General features: G+C 47.3%; 5 protein-coding genes across 5 annotated transcripts; 1 reads left to right on the top strand and 4 right to left on the bottom strand.

The window, feature by feature from the left end:
• Positions 1–1,428: 1,428 nt before the first annotated feature.
• On the bottom strand, positions 1,429–5,063 carry ANOM_001062 (uncharacterized protein; the record flags this gene model as incomplete). The annotated part of the gene is made up of 6 exons (XM_015546319.1): positions 1,429–1,928; positions 2,070–2,404; positions 2,461–2,611; positions 2,667–2,742; positions 2,790–4,900; positions 4,949–5,063. 6 exons carry the CDS (start codon positions 5,061–5,063, stop codon positions 1,429–1,431), a joined length of 3,288 nt encoding a protein of 1,095 aa, XP_015411333.1.
• A 913-nt stretch (positions 5,064–5,976) lies between these two features.
• Positions 5,977–9,339, bottom strand: ANOM_001061 (uncharacterized protein; the record flags this gene model as incomplete). Its single annotated transcript, XM_015546318.1, has 9 exons — positions 5,977–6,946; positions 7,013–7,066; positions 7,128–7,188; positions 7,449–7,459; positions 7,673–7,901; positions 7,986–8,461; positions 8,514–8,561; positions 8,619–9,029; positions 9,092–9,339. The coding sequence occupies 9 exons, from the start codon at positions 9,337–9,339 to the stop codon at positions 5,977–5,979; spliced, it is 2,508 nt and encodes an 835-aa protein (XP_015411335.1).
• Positions 9,340–9,985: 646 nt separating this feature from the next.
• ANOM_001060 (TauD/TfdA dioxygenase family protein) lies at positions 9,986–11,669 on the top strand (the record flags this gene model as incomplete). The annotated part of the gene is made up of 10 exons (XM_015546317.1): positions 9,986–10,346; positions 10,406–10,434; positions 10,557–10,616; positions 10,673–10,715; positions 10,767–10,828; positions 10,894–10,984; positions 11,045–11,203; positions 11,283–11,382; positions 11,447–11,526; positions 11,593–11,669. 10 exons carry the CDS (start codon positions 9,986–9,988, stop codon positions 11,667–11,669), a joined length of 1,062 nt encoding a protein of 353 aa, XP_015411334.1.
• A 774-nt stretch (positions 11,670–12,443) lies between these two features.
• Positions 12,444–13,981, bottom strand: ANOM_001059 (uncharacterized protein; the record flags this gene model as incomplete). The annotated part of the gene is made up of 3 exons (XM_015546316.1): positions 12,444–12,527; positions 12,579–13,216; positions 13,330–13,981. The coding sequence occupies 3 exons, from the start codon at positions 13,979–13,981 to the stop codon at positions 12,444–12,446; spliced, it is 1,374 nt and encodes a 457-aa protein (XP_015411356.1).
• Positions 13,982–15,123: 1,142 nt separating this feature from the next.
• ANOM_001058 (putative C6 transcription factor) lies at positions 15,124–17,815 on the bottom strand (the record flags this gene model as incomplete). Its single annotated transcript, XM_015546315.1, has 4 exons — positions 15,124–16,189; positions 16,251–17,013; positions 17,102–17,600; positions 17,669–17,815. The coding sequence occupies 4 exons, from the start codon at positions 17,813–17,815 to the stop codon at positions 15,124–15,126; spliced, it is 2,475 nt and encodes an 824-aa protein (XP_015411357.1).
• Between the last annotated feature and the right edge of the window lie 1,340 nt (positions 17,816–19,155).

The raw sequence follows: 19,155 nt of genomic DNA, 5'->3' as shown, positions 1-19,155 counted from the left end.
CGGCATGGGTGGCATGGGCGGTATGGGTGGAATGGGCGGCATGGGTGGTATGGGTGGCATGGGCGGCACCCATATCAACATCGACCCCAACATCCTCTTTAACATGATGAACGGCGGCGGTGGCGGTGGTTTCGCTCAAGCCGGCGGAAACCCCTTCGGTGGCGGCCAGCAGTCCCGCGGCGGATTCCCGGGCGGATTCCCCTTCTAATCCACAGCAGCCCCATGGACTGCACATATTCAACACCACAGGGATAACGGAACATATAAATCTTGAAGAGGAAACAGAAGGTCAAATTTGAAAAAAGGAATCTCTAATAAACGACCGACAAGTCTCGTCCGTGGTTGCATTTATCAGTGCCAGGGCAATCATCTCGTTCTCCACCCTTTACTCTTTTCCTACCTTGCGTCGATCAATCCATCTTACGCCGTCTCATCTATAAGCGGTCTTCGATATTCCCCCCGGTGCATGCATGATTTCGGATTGTTAAGCACGATGCTATAGACTTGCTGCTTTGCTTCTTTATCTACCTCTTATCTTCTTTCCAGTTTCACCCCATTTTTTTTATTCCTTCCCAACCTAGCATAGATGGGACGCATGTTTTATTTGTGACTTTTTTACTTCCCTTTTTTTTTCGCTTCCGCTTTCCCAAAGATCACTCCCTGCTCTCTGTATGCAAGGATGTGTTGAAGTGGGTGAAGACAAACAGTGGAACATCTTAGTGGCTACATTCTGGCGTTATATACTCTTGGGTCTTATGCTTGCTACCTATTGATACTATTTACTCATTTGCGTGTGGTCTGCGATGCTGCTATGTTTATGTTGGGATTTATTTGCGAAATACCAGTGGCTTAGCCATTATCGGGTAGCTGATGAGATCAATGGATATGTTGATGATTTATTATACGTGGTTCATTTCGTAGCATGTTTCTTTCTCATTATGGGTAGGATTGGAAGTTTGCTATTTTGCTGTTACAGGCACATGGCCAGTAATTACGCCAGAAGATTGATGCAATAGAAGATGAAATGGAAGGTTCATTTCCAGAATAAACCCTATTCACGTCAGAGACGATAAGTTCCAAAGCTGCTAACAACAACCAAGAGCCATCCACGAAACTGAGAAATCAAGTCGTTCACGTTCAGCATGGAAAGATCCAAAAATAACAACACCATCAATCCAATTGCGCACCTCATCCCGTGTCTTCCAGAGACATGGGACTAAGCTTCAACCATCTGCCATTAATGTTCGAAAATCCCGAGAAACACGAATTATCAGATCATCCAAAGTTCGCATCGAAAGGTCTGGAAATAAAACCGTCGTCCTCACGACTGCATGCACCATCCATTACCCCTGAAATATCAGGTGAAATGCTCGTCATCGTCGTCCATTGTAGTTCGTGTCCCATAGATGATGACAGCCCCTTTGGTTTTTACTCGCGCTCTGCCTCCGGCTTGAATAAGTCGTTATAAACAAGCGCAAGCTCTGGGTACAGACCCCATAGGTCTTCTACCTGAATGGGAATCTCCTCCTCGTATTTCACTTCTGGTTCCTCTTCGCTTTTTACCAAGACTTCGGGTGCAGCAGGTGGTACTAGGACTGTCTGACCATTTGGTTCATTGTTAAGCCCCAGAAGTTGATCTAGATGTATCTTTGCCTCTGTGCTCTGTATGATCTTGGTTACCTCATTTTTGAGGGTTATCTGGTCAGCAGAGAACTTCCGGATCTGAGGTTCGATGATAGCCGTGCGGTAGTCGCGCGACACGTGGTTCACGGTCGATTCTACCAGATGTCCTAGCTTTTCTCGTGTCATGTTCAGCAGATCCATTATGTTCTGTAGTGCTCGCTCGGCACTGATTCCAAGCACAGAGGAACAATTGTCTGCCGCCTGGCGAGTCATTATGTCTCTCATGCGGACCAAGGAATACCGGCCTATGTACGCTGTGTCAGAAGATTCTATGAGATGTATCACCCGTTTGGAGAATTCCGGTCAAGATGGGGAATGGAGTTAAGAAGTCTCATGCTCCTTCCCTTCCTTATCCCACAGATAAAGAATAATAACTGAAAACTTACCAGACTGATCCGCACACTCTTGATACGCCTGCTGTAGCTCTGCCTCAATCGTCTTGGCAAATATCCTGTTCAATTCCTTTTGCTCTGACTTTATTGATGCTTCCAGCGGCTTGAGCTCATACCCTAGAGTTTTACAATAGGTGCTTAGCATCACTTCCGGCATTTCAGTATTCCTGTTGGTGGGGGCGCCTCTATCAGCGAGGGCCATTGCTCTGCTGTGAAAGTCTTGCAGGCTGCCTTCCATGCCGACAGCAAACTCATTGAGATGTAGAGGAACTTTCACGCAGAATGTTCTTGTCCAACCGCCGACAATCTTGTCTAACAATGGATTGGCTCTGTTGTAATGTGAGTATTGTCCAGAATAACAAAGACACGGTGCCGCTTTGCATACAGTTCTTGGTTCCAGTCTCTTTCCTTGAATACTCCTTGACGACGACAAATGGCTCGGTACGTATTGAACGCAAGACCTCCTTCGTTACGGGGTGCATTCCACTCAGAGATTATGCGAGGAATTTCCCCGCAGGCATGTTTTACTGCTCGGTCTACATTATTTGTATCTGTCAGACGAGAGCAAAGTGCATTGACGGAGTCACATACCAAGTCGATTGATGATGTTCACTTCAAATGTTTGAAGAAGTGCATCAGAGTGCTCGCAAACCTGCTTTTCCATAGCCTAACGGATTAAGCAAAAATTTCCGAATGCCTAGATAAGAAGCATACCTTTCTTAAGTTATCCACGGCCAAGTTGAATCCGGTTTCCAATTCTTGTATCTTCTCGTCCGACATGATATGTGCCGGACTAGTTGCCAGCGACCATAATGACATCGATTGGAACAGCTTTTTCAGTTGAGCTAAAAATCGCAATGCCGATGCTTCCCTTGCTTTTCCGGTCAAGTTTATGCAATGGCGCTGTAACTGGGGTATTTCAGTATCCTCCAGCTTTGTAAAACCAGTCACATGGACTTCCTTCCGAAGTCTACCACAAAGCTTTTGGTATGCCTTTGTGGACACGCAGAACACAGGAAGTTCGTTCGCCAGTTTTTCATAGTCTCTAGCTGGCAAATTTAAGCTAGCAATCGCTGTCTGATCTTCATCCTCTCCAAACTCTTGATCTAACTCGTGGATGCCGCACGCAAAGTCCTTTTTGATCTCCTCCTTTGAGTAGATATTTCTGGCGTTGATGCATTCCCGGATAATGTCTGTTTTCATATTCTCGGTTTCTTCCGTGAGTCGCTTAGATTCTGCTTTTTTGATTTTGATCTGTTGGTTGAGTTGGCGTCGCTGTTGTTCAAGTTGTTTCCTCTCGGCTTTAAGAGCCTGATGCTGCCTCATCCTGTCTTCAGTTCCAGCGCGACTCGACTTTTGCACTTCAGTGGCGGAGACATCAACAGGAGCCGTTGCCATATCATTCTTGTTAGAGTCGGTTGTCCCGCTCATCTCAACCTCACTGGACATCTTTTCTTTGTTGGGCATATTGTCAGATTGGCTCAAATGGGACTCTTCACTGGACAGCCTAGCTTCAAGCTCCTCGATCTCGTCAGAAATAGAGCCAATATCGTCCAGAATACATTCTTTCCTCTTTTCAAGCTCATTCACCTCGACTTCTAACTGAGCACATAGTTTGTTTTGTTGTTCTCGCCTCTTCACTGACGGCAGTGCCAGTCTTAGAGAGTCCTGTACTTCACTCACAGAGATATCGTCTGTCTTGGTACATATGAAGGTGATGTTATTGAAAGCACAATCCATATGCATCTGCATCTTGAAGTTCTGCCCTAGAAGGTCATGGGCAACTTTGTCATCCACAGCTCGATTAATGGGCGAGACAACCCAATGAGCTGAGCAACGTTTCATATAGTCTTCTGCAACCGCCACGCGCGCAGCATTAGAGTCAAAGACACCAGGCAAGTCGACAAGAACAGCTCCGGTAGACAGCGCCTTTGCTTTTACATAAATTTGAACCACGCGAATAAGCGGCCAGAGCCCTATATCACTGCCCTTCTGTGAAGGGTTCTTCGAGTTGCGCCTTTTGCCCTTGCTATCGATGTAAGACTTCAGTTTCCGAGAGAAGACTCGGGCCTTGTCCTCTTCAAAGATTAAGGTACTACCAAGCAGACTCAAGACTTTCTGATCCTCCAAGAGCTTCTCAACTGATGTGTTGGTGATGTTTTCCATCTCCAGTGAGGGGTACACAGCTTTGATCTTGTCAAGTGCAACACCGGCATTAGAATCCTTTGGAATGTTCTCTCGGGTGACATCCCTCAAGCTGTCGCAGAGCTCTTTGAAAAGGATGCGTAGTTCGTGTTCCCACTCGCTGCGTTGGATGAATTCAATGCGTGCTTTGTACCGGAACTCTCCATCGTTGTATGACAGCTCCGTTGCCACTGCAGTGGAGGCCCGCATGCAGTTTGTTGCGAGTATGTTTTCCTCATCGGCGATGGCATTGATGAGAGACGATTTTCCGACACCAGTGCTACCAACAACCCCGATGATCACTTTTTCCGTCTGAGAAAAGGAAAGTGCCAATTCAATGTCATCTTTCCAATTAGTGTCACCCAACCAGACATCAGACTTATTGAGGACGCGCTGGAGATTCTCTAACGCTAGTACTCCTGCGTCGACAGCAGATTCCAGGGCAGGTATCATGGGGTCTTCGGTTTCTCTTGGGTCATGGGTCGGAGAGATATCTCTTTCGGTCATTTCCACATCCTCATCGTTAGAGTATGTGGCATCGTCATCGTCACCGTCTTCACCATCTTCATCGTCGGCCCCCTGGCACGACTCGGCTAACACCTCTGTACCGAGGTGACCGAGTTGGGCTTTGAATGTGGATACTTATAACTATTAGCGCTCAACATTTGCCAAGCAGATGTGGTACTCACTGGGTATGGACGAAGTCATCTCAGCCTCAAGCTGGGTCATGCTTGCAAAGCATGTTTCATAGAGAGTTTTCAAACTGCTCTCATAGTCGGCTTGTGCTTCCATCGGCGTAGACATTGAGGCAAGTATCTGGACTCGCTCGGTGTACTCTTGGCGAAGTCTCGGTGTTACTAACGCCCATGACTCCTTGAAGTTAGGGTACTGGTGTGCTAGCACAGATAGTATTAGAATATCTCCCTTGCTATAACAAAGTATGGCGCAAGACTTGCAATGTTCCTGACCCTCCCATACACATGAGTGCCGAGCCTGCTGCTCAGCTATGTAATGAAGCTGAGCTAAATTGATGACCTGGTCATCCATTTTTCCAATGTAGGGTAGCGCATGGACACTAGATAGAGGAGTAGAAGAAAGAAGTGACAAAGAAGTTATAGTAGATAGTGTCAAAAGTGAGTGACTAATGAGAGATAGTATGGAAGCTAAGAGATTGAAAACAGCAAGCACAGATATGAGTCTTCAGCAACAATATATCGTCAAGGAGGAGTGTTATGATGAAACACTGGAAATCTGTTGAGATTGAGCCTTGATATGTTTGTTATTAAAGATAGCTTGTGTTGTCGGGGCCACGATAAGTTTGACCTTCACTTCATCGAGAGTGAATCTTTGCATGAAGCTAGAGAGATAGAGAAGTGTGTCAGATCTCGCACCAAGGACATGCGACAATGCCCTTGGTAGCTTGTTGAAGGCAAGTGCATTGCAGAACATAAGTCTACAATCCTTGAGGAGTCTTGATATTGGGTATAATAAAAGACTTCTGCACATGTTAATAGTTGTTTGAAGCACAAAAGGCATTGGTGTTGGTAGCAAAAGGAAGAGAAAGTACAAGTCACGAGATAGCAGTATGAGGCACATGCATCCAACGCCAGAGACAAATTGAATATATCGCTATGCTATCATATATTTGAATACCATGGGTACTGCAATTTCGTGTTGCGCAATATGCCGAAGAAGAAGAAAGAAGATGCGATAATGTCTATTTCCATCCATTCTGCAATCTCTGCCGATATTCAGCAATCATCTCCGCGGTGATATTGCTTCCTCCACAAACAACCACAACCACCCGACTGTCCGGAGTAAGATCTGGAACAGCTTCCCTCAACCTTGGCCCTGCCGCTATTTCAACACTGATCCCGCATGCCAGCTCCACCTGCAACCGAAGCTCATCAGCCAAGTGAATGATTCCCTTCGCAGCCTCAGCGTCGGATCCAACAACACTGACAACGTCAACACCGGCTGGTGGTGACTGAGCATTCTTCAAAGTCTGAGGAGCCACACGAAGCGCACCCAAAGAAGTCGCCAGGGAGGAGATCGCCGGAAGCGACTGCAGACTTCCGCTCCGCAGCGAGAGCGCCAGAGAATCTGCTCCATTTGTCTCAGCAGCCAACACACAGACATTCTTTGACGTTGTACCAGCTATCAAGTCTGGTGTCGGATGAGATCGCATGTAATCCCCAAGTCCTTCCACAATCCCATTAAAGAGACCTCCGCCACCAACGCTACATACAATGGCATCAGCGGGGAAAGCATAGCCTGCAGGAGTGTCTCTGGGCGGTAACTGGGTAGCAATTTCCGAAACCATTGTCCCCGCACCTTTCCAGACATCTGGATGATCAAATGGGGGCACATAGATGTTCCGTTGCTCAGCCGCGTCAGCGTCTTTCTCGTCTGCCTCCTTTTCGATGAAGGTTTGCCGTAGATAAGTGTCGGCCTCGAACCAGCTTGACCCATGCTGGATCACATCTGTAGCTCCAGCAGCGCGCAGCTTGCTAATCATGAGAGGCTTGGTGCTATGTGGTACGACGACTGTGCAGTGGCAGCCCAGATCTCGGGCTGCGATGACGGCGGCTAGCCCTGCATTTCCGCCCGAAGAACTGTAGAAGTGAAGCTCCTTGTCTTTGTTTGCAGGATCCAGGAGAGCGCTGCGAATCAGATTTCCGATACCTCTGCAATGAATATGAGTTACTTCTGTGCTTCTTGATAGTTCTTGTGGAAGTTTCAGATGGTCCTACCTCGACTTGAAGGACCCTGAAGGTTGAAGCAGTTCTAGTTTCAGAAAGACTCTACTATATAGACATTAACAACGATGTATAAAAGGTATTAGATCAATAGAGTAAATATACTTACCATCTGCTGCCTTTGACAACGTCGCAGACTCTATCAACGGCGTCTCGATCCATGGCTTCCGCTGCGTGGGGTGAGTACCAGTCATGGTCTTCTTTATTAGGACAACAAGACCAAACGTGAGGAATAAACTATAGACAAAGAAAGATAATATCTAAAGACAAGGGAGAAATATCGACAAGAAACGAGAAGGTGTTATAGACTTATACTAGACAGCAATATCCTTTGGCAAGGCCACAGTAACATAATTCCGCGCCCTTTCAATGGCATCGAGCTTAACAATTGGCCGAACATAATGCCCTTCTCCACTATAAATCTACCGACCGGACGAGAACCTGAAGAGATCAGAACCATTCAGTACAATAAGATTCTGCCTTATGGCAAGTCGATCAACTAACATCAATGGCTCTAAAATAACTTTTAACAGAAAGTTCTAGAATTTATTCCAGTTCCAACATTGTATACGACACCCCAGCCATCTTCATAACTATATTGCCGATAGATTCAACACTTTCTTCCTTCGGGCATCCCAACGAGTGAGCAACAACATAATCGCAACAACCGCCAACTGCGCCACGGTTGTTGCCAGATTCGAGATAAACCCTCCCCTGAAGTTCGGGGCTTCCACTGCTGGGTACTGTAATAGTTGTGTCCAAGCGGACATGGCTTGGCCGATAGCGTTCATACTGGCCGTCACAATTGCACGCTCTTCGGCGTCGTTAGCCATCGTTACGGTTGCCCAGCTCATTGTGAGAGGGCTCATTGCTAGCGGATAAGCTTCATTAGAATAATCTCTCAGTGGCGGTGGTGGATGAAGATAAAAGGATGAATGTGTTTATGCAAGAGAGTTTTGGTACTCACCACCCTCAGCTCCGGTAAGAATAAAGCCCGCCAGTCGTCCAGCCTCACCCACTTTCCAAACTACAAGTAAAACAAGACCCAATAGAACTGGAATTGTAGTGATGATAGAAGGAAGCCAGAAATTCCTCTTCTTGTCCGCCGCGGTCCCCGCGATCAAGGCAGCTACAATAGAAACAGCCGTTGCAATTGTCGGCAGGGTATTGATTCTTGTGACAGAATAGAGGTCCGGTTTTGCTTTGAGGTACAAACTGAATGGTGTGGACGAAGCCAGAAAGTTCTGGTCAATGAGGATCCACTGCGCAACGAAGACGTACCAGTGCCAACGACCGAGCACACGCTTAAAAATGTCACGGGAGACTTTCAGTTGGCTTGGAGCTGTGAGGCCTACGAGGCGGGAATTGGCGAGTTCGTGCTCTTTATGAGTTAGGAACCTGGGTTTCGCACGATGCGGGACGTCTAGGAATGCTATATAGCCACTGTGTCCAGTTAGTATTGTCCCTGTATCGGAGGTGGTGAGTCCGGACGTACAGGATACATATGGGTATTGTGATGATGGTGCAGACGATGAAAAGCCACCTACGAAGCCTATTAGCTTGATATTCATTGTTGTACAAGTAGCTGATAGAGGAATACCTCCATCCGGCCAACCCATGCGTATTGTTCAGATTGGTATACGCGGCCGCCTGAAGATAACCAGCGAACATTGTCCCCAGAGGTGATGCGATGAAGAATAGCGACACTCGACGACCGATTTCTTCAGGCTTATACCACGATCCAATGACATATATCACGCCGGTAAAGGAGCATGATTCGCAGATGCCGATGAGAACCCGCATCGCGTAGATAGTGCCCGGATTCTGTGCCCAGGCACATCCAAATGTGAACAGGCCCCACCCGGCTTCTAACGTAGGTAGAATGATATTGATTCGACTTCTGGTCAGAAAATAGCATGCAGGGATCATGGATGCACAATATGCTGCCCAGAATGCGGCTGTAATGTAATTGAGTTCATTACCGACGAGTCCAATGTCTTCTTTCATTCCTCTGTGTATTACTGTTAGTCTCTGTTGAATTTGCTTGAGGACATTGCAATGGAGCTAACCTACGATACGTAAGCATTTGTAATGGCCTGCTGGTCAAGGTATTTCGTGAAGAACGAAAGGCAGCCGAATGTCAGAATCAGAACGTCCAATTTCAGTACCAGTCGCTTTTCTAAATGATTCATGTCTCTTGGATACCATCGTGCCCATGTCAGGAATTGAATCCATAGTCCATCATGACCTCCAAGGACAGTGGTTTCATCCCCAGAAAACTCTTGGGTTGAATCATGGGCGAGCGTCTTTGATTCACCCATCTTGGTACTTTCTGAAGGTTAGGTAGGTTTAACCAAGTTAGGTAAGTTAGGGCTTCGCATAAGAGAAGCCGAGGACCAGGATGTATTTAGCAACTATATAGGAAGAATATGGAAGTCTAGATATGACATGAGTCGCGACAACCCCTCTCCAATTGCGGGGGTTGAATGGGGTGCCGATAGAGCGATCCCAGGGACTTATGGTATCATTGCCATCGATCCTCTAGTCTGAAGGCATTTCCAATCTGGGAAATAAATGTCGGATTGCACTAACAATTCTGGGTTCAAGTTTGTTTTTCGTAGCGTGTTTCTGTGCCGAAACTACGTCTACTACCCAATGGTTATTAGGGCTCATGTCATGGCTGGCAGCATTGACGCCATCCAGGCCATTGATGCAACTAGTGGCCTCGGTCAATTGTGTCATTGCATGTTGATATTGCTACCCATATAGCATCATTGGCCCGGCCATATCTCGAATGATAAAGCGAATGGTGTTTGAGAGCACATTTAGTAATGCTGCTTGTCATCCATCCGTCTTTGCCGTCAAGTAGAAGTAGACCCATTTTATAAGACGTATAAAGCGCCTACTGCAACCCCTAGTGCTCCACACCCAAAACAACCTGCAGGGACATCAACTTCCGATCTCAGAATGGCCCATCTCGAAGCGCGCAAGCACATATCCCCTGATTCAGGTTTCCCCATCACCCTCCACCCCAACTTCAACCCCAAAATCAAGCACCATGTCCCTCCAGACTCCATTCGGGAACCGTTCAACCCATCAAAAGACCGAGCACTCTTCGCCGACCCTGAAAAGAAAGCTCTATTTTCTGTGGCCAAGCCCGTAGACCTGACTGAGTCAGTCGGCACCCTTCTTGAGAATGTGCAACTGTCTCAGCTGAATGAGCAGCAGCTGGATGAATTGGCTCTTTTGGTGACCGAGAGGGGTGTGGTGTTTTTTAGGGATCAGGACTTAACGACGGAAAAGCAAGTTGAGTTATTTCAGCATTACGGTGAGTAGCGTATCCAGGGTTCCAGTAGGGAAGGTCTCAATACTGACTTGTACTTATAGGAATTCTCGATAAGCATCCTGCCCAGAAGGTGAGTGCGAAGATAGTATCTAGATTGCGGGATTCCAACTAGGGCTAACAGCGATACAGGACCAAAAAGTTAGATACTCCTCGATACATGGCTGCTCTTTCTCTACTGACGAAATCATATAGTTCGTGAATATCCACGGTAGCCGTGAGGATCATCGCGAGATTGCCAATTACACCCCATGGGTAAGACCACCATTCCATATATATGCACCAGTTATTCCAGCTGTAACTTCTCAAAGCCGAGTGGCGAGTTCCACGCAGATACGTCGTTTGAAATTAACCGTATGTATTGCACACTCACTAAATATAATGTCGAATATTTACCTCAACTAGCGCCATCATATTCCCTACTGAGAATGGAAGAGCATCCAGACGTCGGAGGCGACACTGCTTGGGTATACTCCATTCACACCTTCAACCTAAGCCCAATATCCCCCCATCTAACCCAGAATATCATCAGGTCTCCCAGTACGGCCTATACGACGCTCTCAGCGACGCTTACAAGAAATTCCTCGATGGCCTCCACGCAGTACACACCTCTAGACTCCAATGTCCGCCCCCCATGCCTCTATACAACAAGCGAAAACTATGTTCATACTAATACCAAATAGATGACACAATCCTTGACCTCTGGGGCGTCGGTCCAAACAGACCACCCATCGACACCCACCATCCCGCCGTTCGAACACACCCAGTCACCGGACTGAAAGCCCTGAACGTGAACACGGGGTTCGTAACCGGCTTTGCAGAACTCAAGAAACTCGAGTCAGGTTAGTATTTTAGTTCTTGTGTATGAACAGTGCCGGCTGGCTCGATGACCATTCAGTACTGACGTGATATGCTGTCTAGACAAGCTTCTGGATTTCCTATCGCATCATATCCATTCCGCTGATGATCACTACGTGCGTTGGAAGTGGGCTGTTGGTAGTGTTGCGATGTGGGATAATCGGTATTACATTCCTATGTTGTCCATTCCCCCAGTTTATGATGGATGCTTATGTTGCTGGCTATAGGTGTACCGTTCACCGAGTGATCCCCGGAAGGTATAAAGGGAACAGACGAGGAATTCGCACAACCGTCTTCGGTGAGAAGCGTGAGTACCCGAAATACATCATTTATTAGAGATATACAGATGAACTGACTGTGCCGGACCGGTCAGCTTATTTTGATCCGGCAAGTGAGAGTCGAGATGAGCGCAATTTGCGCGAAGAGAAGAACTCCAATGGGGACGCTTGACGGCAGTACAACGGATGGGCTCTTTAAGGGTTTAGAAATTCTTTGATAGAATGCCTCGTAGGACCAAATCTATTCAGCGGTACTGAAGAACTTCGTTTGTAAGCTACATTTTATTCTGTATCATAGGTATCATTCCTACCCATCTAGTAGTATATCACGGCATCCTTGATGCCTCTTTCCTGTACTGCTAATAAACATTCACTGTCCGAAGAAGTAAATAGGCGAAAGAAATACAGTCGGACTCCCTGTCACCCACGAAGTGAATATCAAACCATGTCATCTTGAAAGTGACTGATGGACAAAATCGAAAAAAAATCCAATCCATCGCAGACGACGAGAATGAAACAAGGCGAAATCCAACTAAATCAGATCAAATAGTGAACAAGCAAACGCATTTAAACATGAACATTAAGCTGTAAATCTTTTGCCTTCCAAGGGATACGAAAGACAAACCTGTTCCGAACGATTATTGCTCCCCTAAACGCCGCCCAATTGATAAAGCCGGGTATATCCAGCACCATGATGCAAAAATGTACGGAGAATAATAGATCGGTGAGGACTCTGTCATGACCGGATCTACCAAAGCATACCAGTAGATCCAAAGCCTAGTCCTCATTTTTGGGCCTGAAACCTATGCACGTAGAGATGTGGATCAAGGGGGAAAGCAAAGGCAAGGAAATTGGAAAAGGGAAAAAAAGAAAAAAAAAAAAAGAGAGATAGAGGAAAAGCAGGGCAAAGCGCAACTTGCTTTTGGTTCGCCAAAATTTTCATCGGTTACCTAGCCCCTATGCCATACATACCGACCCCGTAACTTCCACCTCTTTCGGGCAGAGGAGTTGATATTTTCGACACATGATCCTACGATCCAGCGTTAGTCAAGGCAAAACATTCTAGGATCACAGACTATACCTTCTTCCGTTTCTTCTTGCTAATTCCTTCGCTATTGGAATAAAATGCGCCATCATCATCGTCGTCTGCGTAGCCTTCGCCGTAGCCAACAAAGCTATTGTCATCGTAATGCCTCTTGCGTCCCCGACTGGGCCGAGCCCGCTCCGGCTCAGCTGCAGTGGGTGTTCCATTTGCCTGACTGGGCACTCGTGCGCCATTGGAAGGTGTCGCAGCCTTCTTGCTACCATCCCCACTTCCAGCATGTTTCGACTGCTTTTCATGGCCAAGAATATCTTCCCAATAATCGTTGTTCGTAACTGTGCCCGGCTCCATTTTCATGGCTCTCATCTGAAGGTTATACAACGCTGAATCCATATCAGCAACCTTGATCTCTTTCCCGAACACCTTCTGGTTTTGCCACTCTTCTTCCGGCCACATCGTCATGTATCTCAGCCCACCGGCCATACCGGGTTCCTGCTTCACAGGTTTGTTTCTCCCAGCTAAGCCTAGGCCTTTCAGCTTGCCTTCGTAGGACTTTCTTAGTCTGTTGATTTTCTCCCCAGTTACCGGATCCATCCTTGCAACCGATTTCGCAACCGGACCAAGCCCGTACAAGGAAACAAGATCATACGACGGGTCCGGACCAGTCGCAATATGGGCTGTAGATTTCATAGCACAGTGTTAACATATCTCAATCCAAGAAATGATGGACCAGAGTGCATTATGAAAACGGCAACAGCCGCACCAAGGATTGGTATTGGGGAGCTCTTACAGCTTTTGCAAAGATGGAAGGCCGACGTAAACTCTTTTTGCAGAGATTCTAAGCTTGATTCATAGTTAGATAGATCCGCCGTTCCCTTGTCGATATCCATGGCATCGCCATGGTTCAGCATATCCTGGCCGCTTGTGTTTCCAAAATCGCGGATTCCGGTTTGCGCACTTGGCCCTTCCGACTGCCGATCATGGTCTGTCCGTCTGTATTCTGTCTGTTGCATGGGCGCATTCAGATCTGTGGTGGATGTCGCCCCCATTTCCGGCCCGAATGATTTCTCTGTCTGTTCGCTATCATCAACAGGCGTTGCCCCCGTGAAGTGACCGTTCACACTGCTAGCCGGTGTCGGGAACGAATTCGTTGTACCTACTGTGGGTTGCTGTGAGGCTTGGGTAGACATCGGCACGGAAGAAGGTGGCGAGGAGAGGTTTGCAGGTTGTGACGTTGCCTGGCCAGGTGACGTTTGCGAGGATGCGAAATTGGAGGCATAGTTCTGAGCGCTTACCGACATCAACGGAGGAGATGTCGGGGTTTGTGGGGTGTGTTCGGTTGAGATATAAGAAGGGTGGTTCGCTTTTAAAGACCCAGTGGCGGGAGATGATGGCGAAGGAGGCCCTAACCGGAATGACGCCGAGGAGGCGCGATCGGACATGGGGTCCCGAGTGAAGGTTCGGAGGAAGGAGATTGATCAGAGCCTGAGCAGCTCTGAGTCCTGCAGCCTCGAGAGGAGGTCTATATCACAGACTCTCAACCCAAGGGCAGATCAAAGCAGATCTAGGCTATGAGGGGGGGCTGAAATCACGCCGGTCGAGGTTCGCTCAGGCGGGCGAGCAAGACGTTCCACAGCCGTCTAATATGCACACATTCCAATGATCCGATTCTGAGCGCTACCAGAATGTTGTCAAGCAAGCGTTTCGATGAGCAATATAAAAGAGTGGAAGGCGAAACTCGGCGATGGTGGAGTGAGCGATGGCCCTTTGGTCCGCACTGGAAGAGAAACGGACGGCTTTGAGATGTTGGATGACGGCAAGAGACCGGAAGTGCACGTGACCGAGCCCTTTTTCAAGGCTTGTAACTTACGATACCCGTCAATACGATTTCGATCTTTCAATCTTTGCTGGATTCAATTGGATTTTACTATCAACCGCTAAGGAAGTTAGCGGCGACTTGCATCCAATTAGCATTTCCTTGTCGCTACTCTGTACAATGTTCCAGGATTGTTTCAATGGCACCGTTGATGCCATTCACCTTGTCAATTTTCGCTTTCAATCTTCTTCAACACCTGATATCTATTTCAGAAGGACAAGAAATATATTAAAAAAAAAAAGAGAGAAAACGGGTATTTCCCGTACTACAAAACGCAGGCCGTTACAGCCTCCTGAAACCCCAGCCACTGCTTACCGCTGGTGATCCACCTTTTACCACTTCGCCTCCTCTATTCGTATTCCATCGTGCTATTACAATGAAATATTCCGGCCTGAGTATACCATGATAGCTTCAACCCATACTGAGGAAATATTGAACATACTCGAGGTCTAGGGAACAATGTCAAAAAGTAGTTCTGTAGACTTTAATTCCTCCATATCTTAACTGTATATCACCTGTGAGACTAAATCAAAGCCAAACTAGCACCAAACACCAGGCTACCGTACCTCGTAAGCCCTTTTTTGAATAATCGCCCATGGGTATATCTACATTCATGTATCAAAACAAAGGCCGCTGCACGGGAAGAACCGCGGCGACTCTCGCAATAGCAAACATATTGTGACTTGGTTGTCAATTCCCCCAAACCTACTAGGACTGGTAAAACGTTGCAGACTCCCGCACAAGTTGGGCTGACACATCAGGAATATTCTCTTCCAACTTCGCCATGAGCTCAATCTGGTCATGTTGACTGAGCGTCCGCTCACGCCACGATGGAATAGGGTATGCCCCATTGAAATATTGCGAGTATTGATTTCCAATAGAGTCCATCCAATTCATAGGATCAACAGTCGCTTCAACATACGCAAGGTGGCTTGCTGTTGTAGAGGCAAGCGTAAAATCAGGATCCCAGCCTTGCAAACCGGGAACAACAGAGGGAAACTGATTGTAGGGCGTGGTTGGGTCGAACTGTCCATCAGAGCAAGCGACAGTCGTTGGGTTGAACGATGAGGTGGTATATGGGGTTGGCGTTATGCTTGAGGAAGTAAGCCGTTGGGTCTGCACTTGAGAGTCCCACAGCGGATACGGGGCCAGTTTCATCGGTTCCGAAGGAGGCGAGGTGGTTGAGAATGGGAACGTCGGATCTGCAGAGTGCCCTCTTGACAATGTGCCCGAAGACAAACTGTCAGGAATTGAGGCATTCATACCCCGGATGTTCTGAGAAGGGAATGACATTGTGGTACTTGCAGGACTTGAAATGGATGGCGGCGTCGCAACTTCCTGCGACGATGCCGGTGTTGTATGATTGGACGGAGATTGGACGACGAATGATTCATGAGTGTTGTATGCTTTGAGACATGCCGCGACAAGGCTCTTATATAGAAGTAATGCCGATGCAACGCCGGGCCATCTCTCTGCAGCAAGCACGATGGCCTCTAACGCTATATCAAGGTGGCCCTTGACTTCATCTACGGGATGCTCCCTTCGAATTTCAGGATATGACAGGGACCAAAGTATGGTGTTCAACGCCATAAAAAGGGATTGAGTGAAGATCCAAGTCAAGTCGACCGATTTAGTCGCAATCTGCTCTCGTTGCATTGCCACATTGAAGACCGACGCCTCGTAGCATTTCTGCGCAGCGCTGACAGAAGGCTCCGGTACCTGAGGGGAGGGGCGAAACATGAAAACGATCATTGTATTCCGCCTGCCATGAAACCTGTAATATGGTAAGCAAACGATCCAAAAAAAAAAAGCAATTCTCAGGGTGGTGTCCTTACCACTTCTCACTCAAGCCACTTCCTCCGTCGTTTTTCGGACAAGAGGCCACCCAATAATCAAGTTTATTGAGCATTTGCTGGAACCATGGATCTTGATCATCAACAGGAGTATCGCGCTTATTGAGGTAGAGAGTGCGTCTTATCTCCAGCTGTAGTAGTCGCATCTTGAAAAAGTGTATTGCGATACACTTAGGTAGTATTGGTTTCCCTCCTGGAAGGATTCCGTCTGGGGTAATGAATTTGTCATCTATGAGTTCGAAAAATTTGACACCCATATGATCGTGGCTGACAGAATAGCAACTGGGCCGTCCAAGACTATGGGATAGTCCAAATTCCATGGAGGTGACGATCCAGAAGAGTCGCCTTCGCATGTCTATTTCCAAGGGATTCAACAGTTCTCCACTGGGCGACTTGGTGATTGTAGCTTCGTCAGTAAGTCCCAGATCTTGACATAATTTGACGGCTATTCCAACGACCCAATACGCGGCGGTCCTTGTCGGGGTTAACAAAGAATATTGGGCAATCAAAACCAGACACTGCAAAGCCCTCAGGTCCATCCGCCTCAGAGAGGCTTCTAGAAAGGGTAGCGCGGCAAGGTAATAGCTGTCGGCTAATCCTGCATAAGCAGTACTCATCTTTTGCATACTAATGGCAATCACCATTCGTAGTTGGAAATTTTTGCACGGATCGTTAGATCCGTTGAAAACATCTTCGACCTCCTGGCGGAACGTGGGCTCGTGCAATGTTGGGAGCATCGCTTGCGCTAGCGAGATGTCAGCGTGCAAACAAACACTTTGGAAATGGAGATAAGCAGGAAAGGGCAAAAGAAAATTTGATGGGCAATGACATACCTTTGACCACAAACACATCAACAAGTCTGTAAGTGACATACTTCGCTGGGAGGCTCGGCTGCGGGTTTGAGCTAATGATGGGGTAAACTTTCGATGTTGGCTTAGAGCTTTCCTGCTCAAACGCTTGCTTTATTTCGTGTGCCGTTAATTCGGGCACAACATCCTTGATGCTCTTTGAGTCTGTATTCTGTTTGGCCATCTCCATAACTAAGCGAGTAATCGCGATGCCACTCGACGGTCCTAGAAATCTTGACTCGTCATTTTCCTTGAACCGAATGCGACCAGCTCCCCGAACCATTAATTCTGCATCGGCTGCATGCTGGAATTCTTTCTCGGCCTCTTCCAGCTCCCTTTCCAACGTACGGGCTTTCTCACGTAGCGAAACGATGTACGTCCTTGGTATGGTACACTTTCGGGCGGAGTCGAAGTACACGCATTTTGCATTGCTGCGCTCACAGGGGGAGCACCTTGGTATCCCGGGATCACACCTAGATTTGCGCTGCGCTGGTCTCAGTCTGACTGTCCCTACCTTAGAAATAAGAAGGAGAGAACCCGATTAAAACATACTTGTCGGCATCTAGTACAGGCAGTCAATGTGTGTGCAATGCGACCATCAGGTATTTCGTCTGATTGACCAGGCGTCTTCGATGAGGGACTCCTCCAAGGATTTGTGAACTGTGGCTTTGTATAGGATGGGTTTAACTGTGTCGCCATGGTTGGTAACGGGCCGAACAGTCCCCAACTCGGCTGACCAGAGGTTGCTTGCTATTGAGTAGTGACGATCGAAGCCAACATTCCATGCGATCACATGAGATCAAGTCTGTGCACGCAACAAGGCAATTCAGACCAATCCCGAAGTGCGAAGGTTTGTGAAACAATGGCAAAAGGTCGGGGATAACAAGGCTTTCGACATATTCAGGAATCGTTCCAACGTGGCCTAGCTGCGAGGGGGCATCTGCGACAGTGTCACCAGAAGAGCATGGGAGATTTGGAAGAACCGAAGGTTCTGGAGTCGTTTCTATGGCTAGTTCTCGTTCCGATCTGTCGAGTCCATTCAGTTTAGCATCCAAAAAAGCCCCATGCAGGTAACAGGAGGCTAGGAGGTAGTGGACTGAGAGGCGAAACCTCGGTCCAGTCCCGCTCGGATCGACAAACGCGCTAAAATGAATGAATGACGGACTACGGAACGCGAGAATGACCAGTAAGGAATAAGGCAAAAAAGAGAGAGAGAGAAAAAAGAAAAGAAAAAAGGGAGGGACATTTGGTCACGAGGAATGCTTACAGTAGCAACTTTGTCTTATTGGCAGCGAACACATTCAGTCAGATCAACAAAACATGAAGCTAGTAGGTTGATATATTCTTTTCATATCTGGACGGCAAACTCGGTATCCGTTACAATATCATAATTGCCCGTAATGGTTACACATTTGATTGTCGAATCATCATTACAACAGCTCTCGATTTACGATTTTACCAATATCTGTGAGTAAACTAGAGAAGAGGTAGAATGTGCACAAGACCATGAGTCTAAAATCTTGTAGAGTGTAGTACCTGCATAGTTTTCCTTTGAGAAATCGGGAGTATGTTTGGTAGGGGGAGGCATGTTGAATGAAGCTGAGAAGTGGATGTTCGATGCTTGGCCCCGGTGGGGGGCACACCAGAGTAAAGGTGGGGTGAAAATTGGAGGGGGAAAAGGATCTGAGAACTTCCTGCCAATGATAATTGTAATCGCCTGATTGCCTCTTGACTACTGTACCCTCTTACTGTTATCTTACCGTTGAAGATACGTGACTGCTCCTTACATTACTTTCAGTTAGCCACAAAATACCCGCCTTACTGATGCGCCTGAGGCTCCCCTCCAATTGATCCTCTGGACCCCCCCCTTCTCTCTCAGCATGCACCATTAACCTTAAGAAGCATTTGACTTGAAAATCTAAAACTTAAGAGCTAACCTGACGTGCTAATTTGATTGACCGTGTCAGTGCGCCCCCCTCCCCATCAGATAGGCGGCTATGCCTAGTCTACATTCTCTATACCCCTTTGTTTCGGCCGTT

This window comes from Aspergillus nomiae (genome assembly GCF_001204775.2).
Source record: "Aspergillus nomiae NRRL 13137 chromosome Unknown contig00014, whole genome shotgun sequence".
Classification (NCBI taxonomy): Eukaryota; Fungi; Ascomycota; class Eurotiomycetes; order Eurotiales; family Aspergillaceae; genus Aspergillus; species Aspergillus nomiae.
The sequence above is the reverse complement of the archived record's forward strand: the minus strand, read 5'-3'. Positions and strand labels throughout refer to the sequence as shown.